A 19,750-nucleotide genomic window follows, 5' to 3' on the forward strand; every position below is an offset into this window, starting at 1 on the left:
AGAGAGAAAAGTACTTAGATTATAAAGGGCCTTGACAGATTAGGGAGTTTGGATTTTATCTTAAGGGTAATTGGAAGCCACCAACCTTTTAAGATTCTCTTTCACCAATAGCTGGTACCTGGTTTCTTTTCCTGACTGTGATCTCCTCAGGTAATTGGGTCCTAGTAAAGAAACAGACTGGGCCTACTTATTCTTTTCATCCTTAGCAACAGAGGAATTCCACAGGTTCCCACCTCTTTCCTCATCGGACTCTCTGGTCCTTTAAACTCTTAGTTTACTTTCCAAACAGGCTCCCTCTCTAACCCCTTATTGCCACCCCCACCTTTATTGTGTAGCTGATGGCTCCCAACTACCTGTCCTATTGACCTGGCTCTTTCCTTGACTATTTCCTTGCCATCACCATCCTCCAAACAGGGCTGTCAAGTAACTCTGCCAATAATCCACATTTCTAATCCAAAGCTCATTTCTTATCTTTCACCTGAGTCCCACCAACTCTGTCAATATTTACTTTTCTCCTCAATCCTAGATCTCTCAACCTCTAGAAACAATTTGGTGGCCCTCTAACAGAAGACTAAGATAATGCTAGCCAAACATGTGATCAATCTGTATAAGAAAGACCTCATATCTAGCTGATAATGACAGACTAGAAAATAAACCAAATGAAAGCCTCCACTCCTTCGGTTTCTTCCTTCCCTCATTAAGTTGCCTAGAGGGTAGTTTAAGGCTTAGAATCAATCAATCACTCACCACAGTCCTTAACTTTATCTCCTGCTCACACCATTTAACCTTAGACTGCCAGAACCTTGGCATTGAGAAAAAAATCTTTAGTTTACCCTTCCACCTCATGTCAGAGCCCTTTAGCATGAACTGGCAACTGAGGTTCCATGCTTCTAACAGCCAGAAATTATTTACTAGGAAGTCTTATTTCTTTCTTTCTTTCTTTCTTTCTTTCTTTCTTTCTTTTTTCTTTCTTTCTTTCTTTTCCCTTCCTTCCTTCCTTCCTTCCTTCCTTCCTTTCCTTCTTTCTTTCTTTCTTTTTTCTTTCTTTCTTTCTTTTCCCTTCCTTCCTTCCTTCCTTCCTTCCTTCCTTCCTTCCTTCCTTCCTTCCTTCCTTTCCTTCTTTCTGTTTTTTCTTTTGTTCTGTTTTTTGTTTTTTTTGTTTCTTGACACAGGGTTTTTCTGTGTGGCCTTGGCTGTCCTGGAGTTGTTTGGTTTCTTGTTGTTGTTTTTTGTTTGTTTGGTTTGGTTTGGTTTTTGGTTTGGGGGGGATTTTGTTTTATTTGGGATTTTTGTTGTTGTTGTTTTATTTTGAGATAGGGTTATGTGTGTGTGTGTGTGTGTGTGTGTAGCCTTGACTATCCTAGAACTATCACTGTAGACCAGACTGGCCTGGAACTCACAAAGATTCACCTGCCTCTGCCTCCCTGAGTGCTGGGATTAAACACATGGCCACCCATATAGCAAAGATTTACTTGTTTTGATTTTATGTGTATGAGTATTTTTTTCTCCATATATTGTGTATTCAGTGCTGGAGGAGGCCAGAAGAGAGCATCAGATCTCCCAGAAATGTTCATAGCCATTGTGAGCTACCATCTCAGTACTGGAAATTATACCTGGGTCTTCTGCAAGGGCAACAAGTACTCTTAACCACTGAGCCTGAAGTCTTTTTTTCCAAGGCGGCTCATGCCTGTGATCCAAGCACTCAGAAGGCCAGGGCAAGAATGTCACAAGTTCAAGGTCAGCCTGGGCTACACAGTAAATTCTAGGCCGTCCAGGGCCACATAGTAAGATCCTGTTTCTAAATAAATAAATAAATAAATTAAATAAAACTTGAGGGGAAAAAAAAAGAAAGAAAGAAACATACCCCACCACCACCCAGGCAAATTAGGGTAGAATCACTATGCTGATAGATCCAACAGGGAATGAATTCCACTTACAAGATTCTTTTATTTGATCGATTTGCGTCTTTTAAACAGGGTCTCCCTATGGAGCGCTGATTGCCCTGGAACTTGCTAGGTGGACCTCACCTCTGCTGTGACCCTCTTTCATCAGCCTCTCAAGCCCAATCCACCACACCCAGCTTCATTAGGTCTCTACGTTCTAGGATGATGCTATTTGGAGATTGAGCAGAGCCTAGGTGCTGTGGCTTGTACCTCTACTGCCAGCAATCTACTCAGGAGACTGAAGGGGAGGGCCTTGAATGCAAAGGCAATCTGAGCAACACAGCAAGAGCCCCTCTTTAAAGTAGATTTGAGCGTCATGATCAGAAAACTGGTGGTGATCTGTAACTTGAACTGGAGTAGGATAATAGTTAAAGACGCTGAGCACGAGCCTTTAAACACATCCATAACACCCTGACCTCGTCATGACCCACAAAAATGTGTTCAGAGGACTCATCTCAACCAACAGGGTATCTACAGAACAGCTAGGATGCAGCTGAACTTGTGCAAGTCCTGTGGAGCTCATGCCGCCTATCATGTATGTGCAACAAGACCACAGGTCAGATTATTTTGAAAAGCGTCTGCTGAAGGTCTCAATGAAAGACTCCAATAGGTTCTGGGGTAGGAGGCTAACTCTCCTTTTCCTTCTTTCTGGGGTCAGGAGAGAGTGAACCTGCTGCCCTGGGTGAGGACAGGAAGCTGTTTCCACTAAATCACTGGCTGTATGGGGTGAAGAGGAGGGCAGGAGTTGGTGGCCAGGTTATCAGGCAATAACAAACTCCATACTCAAGCACGCGACTTCCAGCAATGCAAGGAGCTTCCTTTGTTTTGGGAAAACAAGAGCTGCAAGAAGCTTCTCCTTGACACGTTCGTGCCTCGCTTCGGAGGAGTCCAACCTCCCCCAACACACAAATAGGACAGTCTTGGCCAGTAACGGATAAGCCAGCACCCTCACCACAACCCCTGTTTGCTTTTCCTTTTCCACCACTTCCTCAGTTGGAGGGCCATTCTGGGGCCATAGGTAGCTGGCAGCCTAGGTCATAGTCAGGAACTTCACCCCCAGTGACCCAGCACCTAGCCCACACAACTCTTCCAATGACCTTAACAGCCTGTGTTTCCTCCCCAGGATGCTGTTATTGGTCTCAGGCCAAAGATTCTGGTCCCCTCTCTAGGGCTATAGGTAGGCTAAGCCTCAGCATACCTATCTGATAAAGACCATGGCATGTGCTAGCAAACTAAATCCCAAGCAGCACCTCCCCAAGTACAAGAAGAACACCTGACGTTTCACCAAAATACTCTGAGCGCGCATACGGGGTGTGCATGTATGTTTGCGTGTTCAAAAAGTTGAGTTAATGTGAACATGGGGACCAGAGGTCTTTGCCAAGTGCCTTCCTCTGGTGAGCGCTTCTATATATATATTTTAAATGTTTAACAATTTATTGGGTGTGTGGGTATGTGTGAGGGGTGTGTGTGTGTGTGTGTGTGTGTGTGTGTGTGTGTGTGTGTGTGGTGGGGTGCACATGTAGAAGTCAGAGGACAACTTTCTTGGTTAGCTCTCTTCTTCCACCATGTAGGTTCTAGTGATCCGTGCATCTAATTCAGGTCATCAGGGTTGGCGGTTGGCTGCAGGCATCTTGACTCACTGAGCCCTCTCACTGACTTTCTATCTCATTTTTGAGACAGGATCTCTCTGTGAACCTGAAGCTCAGATTAGCTAGGTTGGCTGGGCTCCGGGAATCCATCTGCCTCCGTGCCCTGACAGCAAGGGTTACACACATGTGCCACTACACCTGGCTTTTTACATAGGTGTTAAGGATCCAAACACAGGTCCCATGCCAATTAGATGGTTCAGCCAGTAAAGGTGCCTGCTGCCAAGCTGAATGGCCTGTGTTGGAAGCTCACGTAGTGGAAGGAGAGATCTAATACTCTCAAGTTGTCCTCTCTCCTCCACGTATGTACCCCTTTCCCTGACCTCCACACACAAATCAATGACGACAAGCTCAGGTCCTCATGAGCTGCCTGCTGAGCAATCTCCCCAGCCTTCCACACACGTTTTTATGTTACCTAAAGAGTTACTGATAGGGTCAGGTATGGTGACGCACACCTTTAGTCCCAGCACTCAGGAGGCAAAGGCAGGAATATCTCTGAGTTCGAGGCCAACCTGGTTACAACCTAAGTCCAGGACAGCCAGGGCTATCACATAGAGAAACCCTGTCTTGAAACAGAAAAACAAAAGTCACTGATAGGTAAAAAGTCCTCTTATCACCATAACTAAAGTATGCAAAACAATACACCTGTTGTTTTGGTTTGGTTTGGGGTGGGTGTTATCCTGATACACAGTCCTGGCTATCCTGGCACGCTTTGTTTACCAGGCTCACAGAGATCCACCGACCTTTGCCTCCCCAGTGCTAGGATTAAAGGTGCATGCTACTATGCCCAGCTGTACTTTTTTCTTGATGCAGAATGTTGTCAAACCTTCCAGCCTTCCAAGGATTTAACTGGAGGGAGGTGACTGGAGGAAAGCTTTGGACCAAACACCAAAGGCATCCAACAACACCTGGAAGATTCTCACTCACTCTTGAGGGTGTAAACAGAGCAAGTCTTGACATTTCAGACTCACGAGAAAGTGCCACCTAAGGCCAGAGGCTGCAGGACATTTTTTACCGGGAGGCAAAAGACCAGGGAGGCGAAGCCCTTGGAGGCCAGCAACCCTTCCTCTCTGATTAATCAATGGTGCTTACTCTATACTCTGACGGCCCCAGAGTCCAAGTTTCTATGAAGACTCATTTGTCCAGTAAGGGGACGAGGGGCGGGACTCCCCCCACTCCAGGCCTCTTTTGTGCCAAAGAAGGAGGAAACAGAATAAGCAAAATAAAATTCATAAAGCAAAGCAGTAATTATGGTGCGGTCAACAAGAGGCAGCTACTCAGGCCCATCATTATGTGGCTAAATTTAACGCCCTGAGAGGCCAGGGGAGCCATGCGCCCGGGGCACCGTGTGTCCACACAGACGCCAGCACTGCCACCTTCACCCGCTTGATAGCCGCCAGGGATGCCAGAAAGCAGGTCACAATTTTTTTTTTTTTTTATAGTCTGTTTACTAAGATGCTGTTTTTACTGCCGGCGCTTCTCTCATTTTATCTTTTTCCCTTTTCCCCAAACAGACTGGCCTGTATTTTCTGTCCTGGTTTTTTTTTTTTTTTTTTTTTCTCTCTCTCCCTCTCTCAGTACTATTTTCAGAACTCTAATTTTATATGGTATGTCCCCCCCCCTTTTTTGGTAAATATTTGCCATAACTAAGCTAGGCACATCCAGTTTAAAAGACTCCATCCCACAAAACATCAGACCTTTAACGATATGCATCTCATTAGCTTGCCTCATGAAAGGGAGTATAGAAAAAAAGCAATTCACAGACTCTCACTTTTTATATCTAGAGAGACCTATATTTATATGTGAGGACAAGCTGAACACTGGCACCGGGAGCCCTGATAGGAGTAGTACAATGGCCATTTGATTCAGGCTTCCAGCCTCAGGAACAGTTTTAGGAGAGTCTGGCTGGTGGTCTGTGTATTGCTGCTGGTCCACCCTGGGCAATTCTGAGAAGATAGTACAGCTAGAACATTCCCTGGTCATTAGGGTTCTCTAGGATCAGGGGGATAAAAACTCTAGATCCTAAACTATCCAAAAATATAAGAAAACAACTGAAGGCAAAAAGGCCACTGATGTTTGGTCCTTCTCTGGCCAATACAGTTACAGAAGGGCAGCTGGGAGTTAAGAGAGAGATCTTCTCCAAGTTAGAACTTCTATGCTGCCCATTCACTATCTAGAACTTCTCTAGACAGGCAAAGCCCCAGAAGTGAGGGAGGATTTCTCACTGTATGTGTGAGGTTCAATGAAGGTTGGATAATTGAATCTGTATACTTTCCTGAAGAAGAGCACAGCATGCAGTAAGCCATCTCCAAACATCTGTGACGCTTTTAAACTCAGGATGGCTCCGTTGGTAAAGTGCTTACTGCGTACACACAAAGCCTGGATTTTGATCACTAGCACCCATGTAAAAAGCCAAGGGCAGCATGCTTGAAATCCCAACACAGGGGTGGGTGAGCTGGCCTGTCTGGATAAATTTGCAAGGAAGGGAGAGAATGAGTGAAAAAAACACTCAAATATTGGCATCTGGCACTTCCACAGAGATCTGTGCGCACACTGATACTGACACTGAACACAGCAGCAGTGAAGAGCCCTGTTATGAGAAAATTTCATCAGGCCAAGAGAATCAAACCTCTAGCATAGGTGGAGTTGGGCATGCCAATTACCTGGCCAAGGAACCACCTCTCAGGAAGACGGGACTACCCCTAAGAAAGTGGGTTCCCCTTACACTGTGCTAATGAGATGGGTGTAATAATTAGCCTTTTAATGAGATAATGCAGGTTCTTCACAACTCTCACCTCCAGAATGTCTCTTACGTAATTGCAGACGAGAACCTTGCACCTGGCCATTTTTCTAAATTACCCAGGAAAGTGTTACTTCCCATCTTCTTTCTGTCTCTTTTCTAAGCATGCTTTCTCTAACACTTCCCCTAATATGCTGGACTTTCTTATCCCTTCTCCAAAGCTTCCTTTCCCACCATGTGGCTGTCTGCTGCCCTGTGGCTCATCTCTATTCCAGCTTAATTCTAACAAAATGGGCTTTCTCCTTCTCTCCTCCACTACCCTCCTGCTGGCATTGCAGAGATTTAGTTTGCCTGCCCTGTGGTTTTTCTTTTAAACTCCAATAAAACTGTCCCCAAGCTTCTACTTAAACCCATTCTTATTTTTTTTTTTATTAATGAGACCAAGAACACCAAAAGGGGACACTGATTTCCCCAGCATCATCTGGTGACCATGAAGGGATCCCCCGAAATTTCTGACAACAGTAAAAATGAGAGAAGGAAAATGAGCCTAAGCACGCAGTTCTGGTTATTTCAAACCTGAGGTACTGCCCAGGAGTTCAAGGACTCTTACGCAGCAGACTCCCACTGAAGATAAAAGGGAAGGGGAAAAAAAGTGATGGAGAAAGAGATGAAGGAAGAAAGACAGGAGAAAGAGTCGGGTAGGAAAGAGATACACGGATTGAAAGGCCTTCCCTGAAGGCTCAGGAGGCTCAGTGAGTAAGAGCACTTTCTATGCTAGCATGAGGACCCAAGTTCAAATCTTAATTTCCCATGTAAGAGCCAGCCACACTCCCCACCCCATCAGGCAGGGACACGCTGGTCCCAGGACCTCACTGGCCCACCTGCATAGCCATCTTTGCTGGTTTTTGTTAGTTCGTTTATGAATGAAGACACTTACAACCAATTTATTAGTTCCTACGTGGAAGTTATGCTCTTCCAATAACTGAAACATCTTCAGAGGTTGTTTCCCTTGCGAAATTAAATATACACAGAGAAAGCCACTTGCTAAAACTTGAAGAAGTAAAAAGTAACAAAGGGCTTTAGAGAGAGTTCACATGTATTATGAGATAGAAATGTGTTATACTGTATCAACCGTTCCCAAGATGCTAGATACATAAACATTCTTTTTTGTTTGTTTGTTTAAGTTTTCCTTATGTGTTTTATCTGCATTTATGTCTACATACCAGTAGAGGGCATTGTATCCCATGGAACTACAGCTAGAGACAATTGTAAGCTTCTGTGGAGGTGCTGGGAATTGAACTTAGAACCTCTGGAAGAACAGCCAGTGCTCTTAACTGCTGAACTATCTCTCCAGCCCTAATAGTTATTCTTTGGTTTATCTTTTCTTTGTTACTACTTGCCCCAAACATCATGAAATAAGTTTTCTTAAATTGTATATAAGAGCATTAAATTAAATAATGTCACTCTGCTCTCCCCCTCGCCCTCTCAATGGAATACTGCAGTTGCCACTAGCTGCTCCTTCTTTAATTAGTTTTGTTAGCTAAGACAAGACCTCACAATGTAGCCAAGGCTAGCCTCAAGCTCATGGCAATACTCCTGCCTCAGCCCCTCCCCAACTGCCAGAATTATAAACATGAATCACCATATCTGATAACTAATTAATTTTTAAACTTACATTTACTTGCATATGTGTAAGTGTATGTGGGTACATGTATGCCACAGCACACATGGAGGTCAGAGAACACTTTGTGGGAGTAGGTTCTCTCCTTCCTCCATGTTGGACTTGGGAATCTGGTTGTGAGGCTTGGCAACAAGTGTCTTTACTGCTGAACCATTCCTACCTTTACCTGTACTACTTTGGAAGGGGCTCTTGGAGTAAAGATTCTAAGAGGCCAAGGTACAACATCAAGATCGCTCATACTTTAAAATTAACTCATACTGTAAAATTAACCGGACCAAATGAGCTCTTGAAGGTTTACCTTAAACCAGGTGATAGATAATACTGACGAGATCTAAAATCACCTAGGAGACAAACCTCTGGATGAGTTTCTAGACTGAGGTAGAAACACCCACCCTAAATTGGAGCAGCACCACACCATGGGATGGGGTACTGGAATGAAGAGAAAGGAGAAAATCAATTGAGCCCCAATACCCATCTCTCCGCACTTCCTGAATGTAGTTGCAATCTGAGCAGCTACCTCAAGCTCCTGTGGCAATGTCTTCCTCGTTGTGATGGACTATACATTCAAAACATGAGCCAAAGCAAATGCTTCCTTTCTTAAGTGCTTTTGTCAAGAGATGTTTGGAAAATAAGCACAGAAGTTTTTATATCAGCAGTGTCAGTAACACAGGAAAAAAAAATCTAATGTTGTAGGAGTTAAGAAGAGGAAAAGTGTATCACTCAGATTCTAAATTCTGTCCTTTCCACTGTTTCTAACACACACACACACACACACACACACACACAAAATCATGCAATCACCTGACACTCTTTTTTTTTCTGTACTACTGGGATGGGACCCTCTTGTCTTTCTTTTTAGTGAGGGATGAACTGGATGCCCTCAGAAAGGAGTTTTAAATTCCTGAATGAAAAGACTGCATTTCTTTTGGGAAAGAAGCTGGAAGTATGCATAAATTTAGTCATCTATGTTTAAACTAACACCTGTCCCTGCAGGCCACCCATATAACCCCAAAGGCTTCCCCACAGACTGATATCCCTACGCTTCCCACTTCCCTTCACCAGAACACATTCCTCCTTTCTACCTTTCTCCTCTGCCTTCAAATGCATGAGCTTCTCTGTTTTATTTCAGCTAAGCCACTTTTCTGGTTCTTTCATTTCTTTTTGGTTGTGAAGCTTCTCTGACAGGAAAACATACACTAATCATCTCCTTTGTCTTACTGATTGATCCTTCTTGAATTGTCTACAGTTTACAGAGACTGTCCAAGGTCACAAATTTCCTAAGACCTGTCTTTCGTCAGTCCATCATTCTCTGTGGTTTCCCTCCTACAGGTGGCACTGTGGCTCATCCTCTCTGGTGCTGACAAGAGCACAGGATCTGAGTCAAGACAAATAAGGCTGAATCCGCTCAACGACCTTAAGCAAATCACTTCCCTCCTGACACTGCTATTCTATCTTTACCATGAAGACACTAACTGTGCCTGGGTTTGTCATGAGGAGTCTGCAGTTTAACTGGGAATTGCTCCCATAGTCTCATACGTCTGAATGTTTGGGACCCAGCTGACAGAACTGTTTGGAAAGGATTAGGAGGTCTGGCCTTGTTAGAGGAGGTGTGTCACTGGGAGGTAGTCTTTGAGACTGGAAAGCCCACCCTATCCCCATTTAGTTGTTTCTGCCTTGTTATTGTATCCCAAGATGTAAGCTTCCAGTGTTTATAGTTCCAATGCCATGCCTGCCTACCTGCTGCCACATTCCCTACCACAGCAGTTAGTCACGGACTCAACCCTCTGAAACTGTATGTTCCCTTGGTCACAGTGCCTCTTCGTAGCAATAGGAAAGTAAAAATAGGAAAGACAAAAACAAAGCTATGTCTTAGATGAAGAAGCAGTATAAAATCTAATATACATACACACACACATGCACATGAATACACACAGCGCGTATTTTATATAAGGGTAACTTACTGTTGGCTATCTACCTCTCTATCCTGACTCTCTTCATCTCTGAAGCTTCCTTCACAGGTTCCTACTCTGTCCCATTACGAAAGTTTCCAAATTTCTGTCACCTAACCTTTGCCTTTTTTCTCCACGTTTTCCTCAGCAAATGATGAATCCATCCTCATGGTTTCAAGCACTGTCCTTTCCACTGTTTCTAACACACACACAACCATGGAATCACTTGACCCTCCTTTTTTTTTTTTTTTTCTGTACTACTGGGCTGGGACCCTCTTGTCTTTCTTTTTAGTGAGGGATGAAATGTCCTGGGGTACTCCAACAGGTCAGTAAATGAAGTGGCAGAGGTCGCTAGAAGAATCAAACAATGAGGTACGAGAAAGGGAGGAAAGAGTTGTACTGTAGAAACCACACCAAGAAAAGGATGTTGAGCAGGCACCCTGCACACCCCTGCAATTCCAACACTCGGGAGTCCAAACGAGGAGGATCATGAGTTTGAGGCAAATTTGGCCTCATAGTGAGACTGTCTTTAAAAAAAAAAAAAGTGAGGAAAAAGACCTACCAAACACCATACAGGAAAAATCTAAATGGAGAAGGGGTAGCCAACTCAATTTTCCCTGTCTCCATTCTTACTATCTGGATCCTCCCATATGACAAACATTCTGGCTGAGGGTTATAGGAATAGCACCATGGTCTATTATGTCTGAAAGAAGAGAAGGCTGAGGGAAGGAAAAAGCAAGACCCACAATGGATAATACCCACACAGAGCTGGGAACATTGAACAAGACGAGAGAAGGAAAATACCAGACAAATGAATAAGATATATAAAAGTAGGAAGCTACCAACACTTTAGGTGTGCAAGTACAGGGCAACATGATGGAGCCACAGAAGATCAGGATGAAGAGGTAATAGGTGGGGTCATGAGTAATCTTGGGTAGCATATGCACAAGGAGTTTGATCTTTTATTTATTTTTTTTTAAGATTTATTTGTTTATTATGTATACAATGTTCTGTCTGCATGTACACCTACAGGCCAGAAGAGGGCATCAGATCTCATTACAGATGGTTGTGAGCCACCATGTGGTTGCTGGGAATTGAACTCAGGACCTTTGGAAGAGCAGCCAGCGCTCTTAACCACTGAGCCAACTCTCTAGCCCCAGAGTTTGATCATTATCCTACAATAAGAACTGCTAATGGACTGTAGGCAAGAGTGCAGGACAGTTGGGTTTCTTTTTCAAAGAGACTGTTCTGATAAATATAAATTCGACTGGGAAGTAAAAAGGGGATGATGGGAACACAGGAAAGAAGGCTGTTGCAGGATCAAGCCAAAAAGGGTCTGGGCTTCTCTAAGGCAACAAAAGCTAGAATAAAGGACAGACTCCACAATAGTTGATAAGTCATAACTGGAAATAAAGACCAAGAGGAATTCAGGGGAAACCCTAGTTTCTAGCTTAGAAAACTGATTGATGATGCTTCAATTTGCCAAGGTAAGGAACACAGCAGAAGAAATGGGTTTAGAGAAGTAGATCAATTGTGCGGAGCATGCATGGGTTGTGATAAGACTTGTGAGATGTCCTTGTGGCAATATCAAGGATGCAGAAAAAAAGCTTGGGCCTAAATCACAGGGTGCTGTAAAACTGGCCATCCGCGGTTTATGGTGATATTGAGACAGAGCTCTCAATGAGACAACCCAGAGGGAAAGAGAATGAATAAGATCTTGGAGCCAACCCTGGGTATCACTAACATTCCTGAGGCAGGTTAAAACACACACACACGCACGCACGCACGCACGCACGCACGCACGCACGCACGCACGCACGCACGCACGCACGCAGAAAGCCATCCAAAGAAAACAAGGAGAACCCCCCAGTGGATGCTTGTAACATGGTAGCGGTCTTCAGGTTGCTTGTGGGTCTCCCCAAGTCTGCCCAGCGCCTTTGACAGAACCTCAAGCTTAGGAAGAGCAGCAGTGGGTATCTTCTTAATCCAAAGTAATGCTCTAGAATAACGCTAGAGCCAGACAATGACTATGGCTACGGTTAGGATACTGAGTTAGATCAATGTTAACTATCACCTCAAACACCTTGGCTGACATATTACACTGAGGAGATTATTTAAGTGTTCTGAGACATTCAGAGTACAGCAATGGGAGTGATTGATGTGCTGGGCACCTTTCTGTAACGTCTGAGGAGGGCTGCAAAGCCCCTATCTCTGTTAAGGGGCCCCACCCAGAGAAAGCCAACATCATGCAGCTGCCCAGGTTTTGGTGTCAAGGGCTGATTCCTAGCCAGATGTTGCCAGCTGCAGAGGGCGGGGCTCTATTTTGGGCTGCCTGCTGTCCCTGAGCCTGGCTGAGTCTGGTTTGAGCAGCATGCAGCCCCAGTGACTCACACACCCATGCTAACCGCCTGTGGCTCAGTGGCATGGCCTCAGAAAGCCAACCTCAGGCCAGCTCCCTCCTCACCCCATTACACCGGGATAAATAAATAAAGAGCCCGCCAGCAGCTGCACAGCCTGATAGCAACCAGATGGAGAGAGAAAGGCACAGACAGGGCCAGGCTACGAAACTCCCTCCCGTGGAACAGGCTGCACGGGGCTACACCAACCCATTAACTCTAAGGTCTTCAACATAGTCACACTGCATGTATAACAGTCCCCAATTCCTTGGCTTTTCCTCCACTCCTAAAGATGCCTCTCTAGTCTTGAGAAATGCTGTATATGGGCATCTTAGCCTATGTAAGAATCATGCCAATGTATCATACCCAGCCCTTAACTATCAACATTACTGAGAGAATTCTAAGATGCCAGCGTGTTAGAGAAGATATTTAACCATTGGATGGGTCTTACTTCCCCATATTTGACTTTTTTTCTTTACTTCTTCCCTTAAGAAACTCTGATTTAGCCAGGTGCACATCTTTAGCCCCAACACTCAGGAGGCAGAAGCAGGCAGATCTATGCCAGATCAAAACCAAACTAGTCTCCACAGAGAATTTCCTTCTCAGTGGGTCACGAGCAATTGGTGTCCACAGGTTCTATAAAAGTGATAAATTAAAGGTTATTCATTTTGTTGTATTTTTGTTTGTTTGTTTTGAGACAGGGTCTTTATATAGCCGTGTAGAGGACATTGGCCTTGAATTTGCAGAGCTCCCCTGCTTATTCCTCCCAAGTGCTGGGGCTAAAAGTGTGTACCTGGCTAATTCAGAGTTTTGTTTTTGGTGTTGTTTTGGTTTTTGTTTGTTTGTTTTTGTTTTTTTCCATACAGGGTTTGTGTAGCTCTGGCTGTCCTGGACTTGCTCTGGAGACCAGGCTGGCCTAGAACTCACAGAGACCTGCCTGCCTTTGCCTTCTAAGCGCTAGGATTACAGGCGTGCGCCACCACGCCCACCTCTAAATCAGAGTTTCTTAGGAGAAGTAAAGCACAAAGATGAAATGTGTCCAATGGTCAAATGTCTTCTCTAACTTCGGCATCCTAGAACTCTCTTTGCCCTCCTGCCCCTGTGCTCTGTGTGTCTGTGGCCTCTTGCTGGCAGTATTTCCAATGGGAATAGAAGCCCAGGCACTGACCGCATGGCCCTCTGACACTGACGTGGCCTTCTTGCCAGTTCATCCCAAACTGTCTCCCTGCTTTGTTTATTTTCTATTCAATGTTGCTTATTTTGATGGCACATCCTTTCAGTCCGGTCTTGGGTGACCTCCTGACCCTTTTATGTCCTGTTTATAGGACCCCAGGCAAGCAGAATAACTGAAAAGATGCTGTAGCTCTAGAGCCCCAGTACCAAACCTTTCAGTTCTAGCATCTTTGTGGGACATTCTGAAGACAGCACAGGCGCCCAAGAGATCACAGAATCCTCATTACCAATCGTTTGTGGTCCCCCGCACTTGTGTGTACAACCAGTTAGATTGGTGAGATACAATAGAGACAGATGGAGAAGGCCTTAAAGCGTATAGACTTCAGCCACTTCACTGCTGGGGTTCAGTTTTCTTCTCTTCAAGATAGAAATCTGATACTGGTAAGATGGCTCGGAGAACAAAAGAGCTTGCCACCAAACCTGATGACCTTGATCCCCAGAACTCACATGGTGGAAGAAAAGAACTGAGTCCCATAAGTCCTTTGACTTCCACGCACACACACACCATGACACATGTTCAACACACACAACAAAACACAAGACATTTTGTTTTACAGGGTGTGCTATGCAAGCTGCTTGGTACTCACTTTGTAGTCCACGGTGGACCAAAATTCATAGTAATCTTCCTGCCCCAGCCTCCTTATGACTAGAATTTTATAGACCTGAGCCACACACAACTCAGGTGTTGTATTTTGGAACCAACTACTTCAAATATCTGGTCCTCTGGGACCTGAGTGGATCACAGCCAAGCCTCACAAACTTAAAAAACATAAAGGGGGGCTGGAGAGATGGCTCAGGGGTTAAGAACACTTGCTGTTCTTCCAAAGGTCCTGAGTTCAATTCCCAGCAATGGCATGGTGGCTCATAACCATCTATAGTAAGATCTGGTGTGCAGGCAGAATGTTGTATAAATAATAAATAAATCTTTAAAAAAAACATAAATGGAAAATATCTGAGAAACAGGTGGCTGTAGCCTTTTGGATTGTTTGTTTTTTTAAGCTCGATCTTTAAAAATTGTATTCATTTATTTGTTAATTTTTTTATCGTGTGTGTGTGTGTGTGTGTGTGTGTGTGTCTGTAGGTTCCAGAACGGTTTGCAGGTGATGGTTCTCTCCTACCACTGTGTGGGTGCTAGATTTAAATGCAAGTCATCAGGTTTGACAGCAAGTGTTTTTACTCACTGAGCCATCTCTTTGGCTTTCTTTGTTTTATTTTCTTTTATTTTACTTTGTTTGTTTTTCAAGACAGGGTTTCTCTGTGTAGCCTTGGCTGTCCTGGACTAGCTTTATAGACCAGGCTGGCCTCGAACTCAAGTGATCCACCTGCCTCTGCCTCCGAGTGCTAGGATTACGGGTGTTGCCACTGCACCCAGTTTACTGTTATCTTTTTAACGCTAGGTTTCCACCATGTAGCCAGGATTGGCCTTAAATCCACAAAATAGCCCAGGCTGCCTCTAACTTCTGGTCCTCCTACCTTAGATTCCTGAGAACTTGGATTCCAGGCATGTAGTACCTTATCTGAGCAGCTTTTATTTTTTTACACACACACAACACCCTTCTTGGGGTGACACCTGATTCTACATCCTTTCTCATACCATTCTACAGGGCTCTCTTTCCACAACATTGTTAAAAAGATAAGCCTTCAATTTCACAAATGAGATAATCACTGTTCTGAGGGAAGTGATTTGTTCCAGGCTATAAAAAATAAACCTTGAAAATAACAGACGTCCACAAATACAACTCTAATAGGCAACACTGTATCGTGGGAGACATTGCCACAATTTTCACAAGATCCTCTTGTCATATATGTATCAAAATATTCATTCAAAAAACTTATTGAGACCCTGTTACTTCTAGCCACTACCACACATACAAAGGATATAGAAATGCATTCATCAAGTCCTGGCTCTCAGAAATGTTCGCAGGTCAGTGCAAAAGAGAGCTACAGTCTTGCAGACATATAAAACAGTGGGTGGCAAAGTAGAGATATAAACCACAGCCCTTCAGTCACAGGGAAGGATTACCCTTCCAAGGAAGATATAGAAAGGTCCTCCAAGAAGCTGAAGCTAATGCTTAAAAGGATGAATAGATGTGTACAGGGTAGATAAGGAGAAGGGACTGGACATTCCTGACAATGGGAGGAATGTGTACAGAGATCCAGGCAAGAGAAGACAGCATTCAGGAAAGATAATAGTCATCCCATATGGCTGACACAGGAAGCACAGAGGGTAAAATGTGTAAAAGTTAGGCTGGAGAGGTGGGAGGCAGGTAAATTAGCTCCGCTCCTCCACTTCACTGAGTCCCTGAGGCAGGGAACTAGCACATCCTCCCTGGACTACATTAACCTCCTTTCAGCCTCAACTTAATAGAGAGAAGCCACTGAGAGAGAAGTGGCCTAGAGAATCTCTGGTTTAATAGTATCTCTTTCCCCCAAACAAAGATTAACACCTGGGGCCGGCAAGACAGATCATTGGGTGGAAGCAGTTGCCGCACAAATCACAGGAAACCACGTTGGAAGGAGAGAAGCAACTTTTGAAAGCCGCGCTACATGTGTGCCCCCGCTCAGGCACACCATTCACACATACACACAATGAATACGTTAACCCCTACTTAGCGTCAAGACTTCACCGTGTGTGACTTCTCCTCCTCCTGCTGCAGAGCATGAGTGCTCCAGGACAAGGGCAGAGCACCTGCCTCATGATTTTTCTCTTAGTGTTAAGAATCTGCATCTGAGAGCTCAGCCACTGCTCAGAGGAAGAAGAGAAGGCTCTCACTCAAGAACATTCACTTCATGCCTCCCCCTATGGGGGTGGGGGGGGGGAATGCTAACTTTCCAATTCAAGAGAAGTATGAAATGTAGACTTTGTCCTCAAAAAAAGCTTACAATTAGTCTAGACGGCAAAACAGAAATGAACAGTCCATACACAGCCTTATAAAAAGCACTGTCTACTTTCATCAGAAAGTAGCAGTGTGGGTCCCTAACAGGCACGACTTTAAAATGGAGCAACAATACCAAGGCACGACCCACATAACCAAGAAGTTCCAGAAGAGTCGAGAAGGGAAAGACCAATATTGACTGGTATTATCAAAGGTCACATTATTAATACTCCCACTGGTTGGCATCCAGTGGGTATTTCTTTTGGCCAAGCTCAGTCCTTAGAAGGGAAGCCTAGGCAGAAGCTTCTGACAGGCCACAATTATCTACTCCCCATTCATTCCTGTGCCAGTCCCTTTGTATAAACACTGTGATTTTCCACAGCGTGCTGTGCCCACAAGACAGTCCCTGAATGGTAGTTCTGAGCCTTTTACGTCTTCCTCTACTGCTAGATGCTAAAGGAAGTAGACAGGGAAGACCACCTTTTACCAATCCAGATCTCAGCGAGCAGAAGTAAAACTGGCCGAGCAACTTCCCCAAGGTTAAAGAATTCTAAAGGGCACCCCGCTTGCTGCCTTCACCAAGCTGTTGAGTAGAAAAAGCCACTCTCACCTTTTTCACGCTTTCCTCCACCTTCTCTACACACATCTCAAACTTCATCAAACTTTCCACAGGCAACTTTTTCAGGCAAAGGACTTTCCAACCACACAAGCCATGTAACGCCCAAAATGCAGGTTGCCACCCAGGCACTCTGCCCAAATTTATAGAAGGGAAAGGAAATAACAAATACCCTACCTCTACCATAAACTGTTCCAAGAAAGAATTTTCTTCAAATGGCTCTGTCTTCAACCGACCTGTAATTAAGAAGAGATAAAGGAAACGTGAGCCTAACGATGAGCTTCATACCTATCAGAAGATCAGAAAGAGAGTCCAGGACTTTTAGGGAAAGAAGTCAGTGATCTGATAGCAAACTGAGGCCTCGGCTGGTGAGAGGAAGGTTGAGGCGATGTGGACAGATAGACAAAACTGGAGATAATTAGCAACAATGATTCAGCAGTAGCATTTGCTCTAGAAGATTTTCCTGCCACGGTGGCAAAGGTTGTGTAGAACCTTTTACTCTTGAAACTAGAGCTACAGGGGCTCCTCAGCCCTAGAGTCCACATTCTGATAATACAGTTTTGGAGACCCTTTCCAGTCTTTCCTCATCACTGCCTAGGACATGCCTAGACTTGGTTATGGCTTCTACTGGCCACATGGGCCCCAGAAAGGTACCTGAGAAAGACAGAGGGGACACCTGGTATCAAGTCCCCAGATACTAGCGTTCCTACTACCAACCCTGCAAGACAAAATGTTTGAGGTTTCTTTGTTTTGTTTTGTTTGAGACAAGATTTAATGTACCCTGGGCTAGCTTTAAACTTGCTGTGTAGCCAAGGATGCCATTCTGCCTCTACCTCCTGAGTGCTGGGATCATATGCACATGGCAACTCTCCCATTTATACAGTTCTAAAACCCAGGAGTTGTATGCTAAGCAAGCACCCACCAGCTGATCCACACCGCCACCTCCAGGTCAAGGAGTTTTTTTGTTTAGTTGGTTGGGTTGGTTGGGTTTTGTTTTGGTTTGCTTTTTGGTTTTTCAAGACAGGGTTTCTCTGTGCAGCCTTTGCTGTCCTGGACTCACTCTGTGGACCAGGCTGCCCTCAAACTCACAGCAATCCACCTGCCTCTGCCTCCCAGAGTGCTAGGATTACAGGCGCCACCACGCCCAGCTCAACGGGTATTTTTAAGGCAGATTATGTTGCCCGTTTTCTAAGACTCTTAGCTGTCCTGTTACCTCGCCACCCATTCCTCCAAGAACACCCGCTTACTTCGGCTCAGCACCGCCCCGCTCTCCTGGTAGGCCTGGATCTCAAGGTCCTTCATCCGAAGCATCGTGGCTAGCTCCCTCACGTGACACTGCAACGCCAGGCTCACACCCATCAGAGGACGGATCAAATGCTGAGAGACCTTTGATGAAGAAGCAGTATTAATTAGCCAGCATATGCTCGCAAAGTACTGTCAAACACTGCACTAGCCAGTAGAAGAAAACTACTCAAGAACGAACATTTTCAGGCGGACTTTCAATTTCATAGACAAGCAGTTCATTTACATGAATATAAATACCAATATAATGGTTAAATTTACATATTCAAGAGACTCAGGGGTTTTCTTCATGGCCCAGATATGGAATGGGAAGGATAAAACAAGAATGTAGGTAGACAGAAATATCTACAGTTCTGATTTAAAGAAAAAGATACAGGGCAGTGGTTCTTGACCTTCCTAATGCTGTGACCCTTTAATAAAGCTCCTCATGTCGTGGTGACCCCAACCATAAAATTATTCCATTGCTAGTTCATAACTGTAATTTTGCTACTGTTATGAATCGTGATGTAAATATCTGATATGCAAGCCCCAAAGGGTCACGACACATAGGTTGAGAACGACTATATTGGGCCTGGAGAGATGCTCAGTGATTAAGAACACAGGCTTCTCTTCTTGAAGACATGGATTCTATTCCCAGCACTCAGATGACAGCCCACAACTGTCTGTAATTCTGGCTCAGAGGGTCAGGCACTCTCTTCTGGCTTCCACAGGCCCATGATGCCTAGACATACATGCAGGCAAAACAGGCATACACATACACAGATTTTAAAAAAAAAAATCTTTAAAATAGGTAAATAAAAAGAAAAAGGATGCTCTAGTTGAGAAAAGGGAGTGCTGACTCAGCTTTCAACAGCTGATATAAGCTCAGAAGACCCAAGGAATCCTCAAGAAAAAGATGTGGCTGAAACAGTTCACCAGCAGGAGAACAAAAAAGGCACCAGGAAGTGGAAAGTGATCACCTGGTGTTGGTGGGGGAACACCCCTTTAATCCCAGCACTTGGGGGGCAAAGGCAGGTGGAATCTCTGTGAGTTCAAGGCCAGCCTGGTCTACATGTTGAGTTCCAGGACACCCTGCCTCAAAAAACCAAAATCAAAAACAAAAACGAAGAAAGCAATCAAACTCAATCAGATATTTATTAAGAACCATTTCAGGGGCTGGAGAGATGGCTCAGTGGTTAAGCGCACTCTCTGCTCTTCCAGAGGTCCTGTGTTCAATTCCCAGGAACCACATGGTGACTCACAACCATCTATAATGTGATCTGAAGCCCTCTTCTGGCATGCAGACATACATGCAGATAGAGCACTCATATACATAGAAGAAATAAATAAACAAACAAATATTTTAAAAAAGAACCATTTAGGGACTGA

General features: G+C 44.5%; 1 protein-coding gene across 3 annotated transcripts in view; it reads right to left on the reverse strand.

Annotated features, from left to right (window-relative positions):
• The window catches only part of Nhej1 (non-homologous end joining factor 1), an 88,019-nt gene that overhangs the window by 53,884 nt on the left and 14,385 nt on the right, over positions 1-19,750 (reverse strand). For all 3 annotated transcript variants that reach the window (XM_021664710.2, XM_021664715.2, XM_060368645.1), the window contains exons 4-5: positions 18,328-18,466; positions 17,258-17,316 (exon numbers count right to left, since the gene is read on the reverse strand). In XM_021664710.2, the coding sequence (XP_021520385.1) occupies positions 17,258-17,316; positions 18,328-18,466 (198 nt within the window). The remainder of the gene's footprint in view (positions 1-17,257; positions 17,317-18,327; positions 18,467-19,750) is intronic.

Source organism: Meriones unguiculatus, chromosome 15 (genome assembly GCF_030254825.1).
Source record: "Meriones unguiculatus strain TT.TT164.6M chromosome 15, Bangor_MerUng_6.1, whole genome shotgun sequence".
NCBI lineage: Eukaryota > Metazoa > Chordata > Mammalia > Rodentia > Muridae > Meriones > Meriones unguiculatus.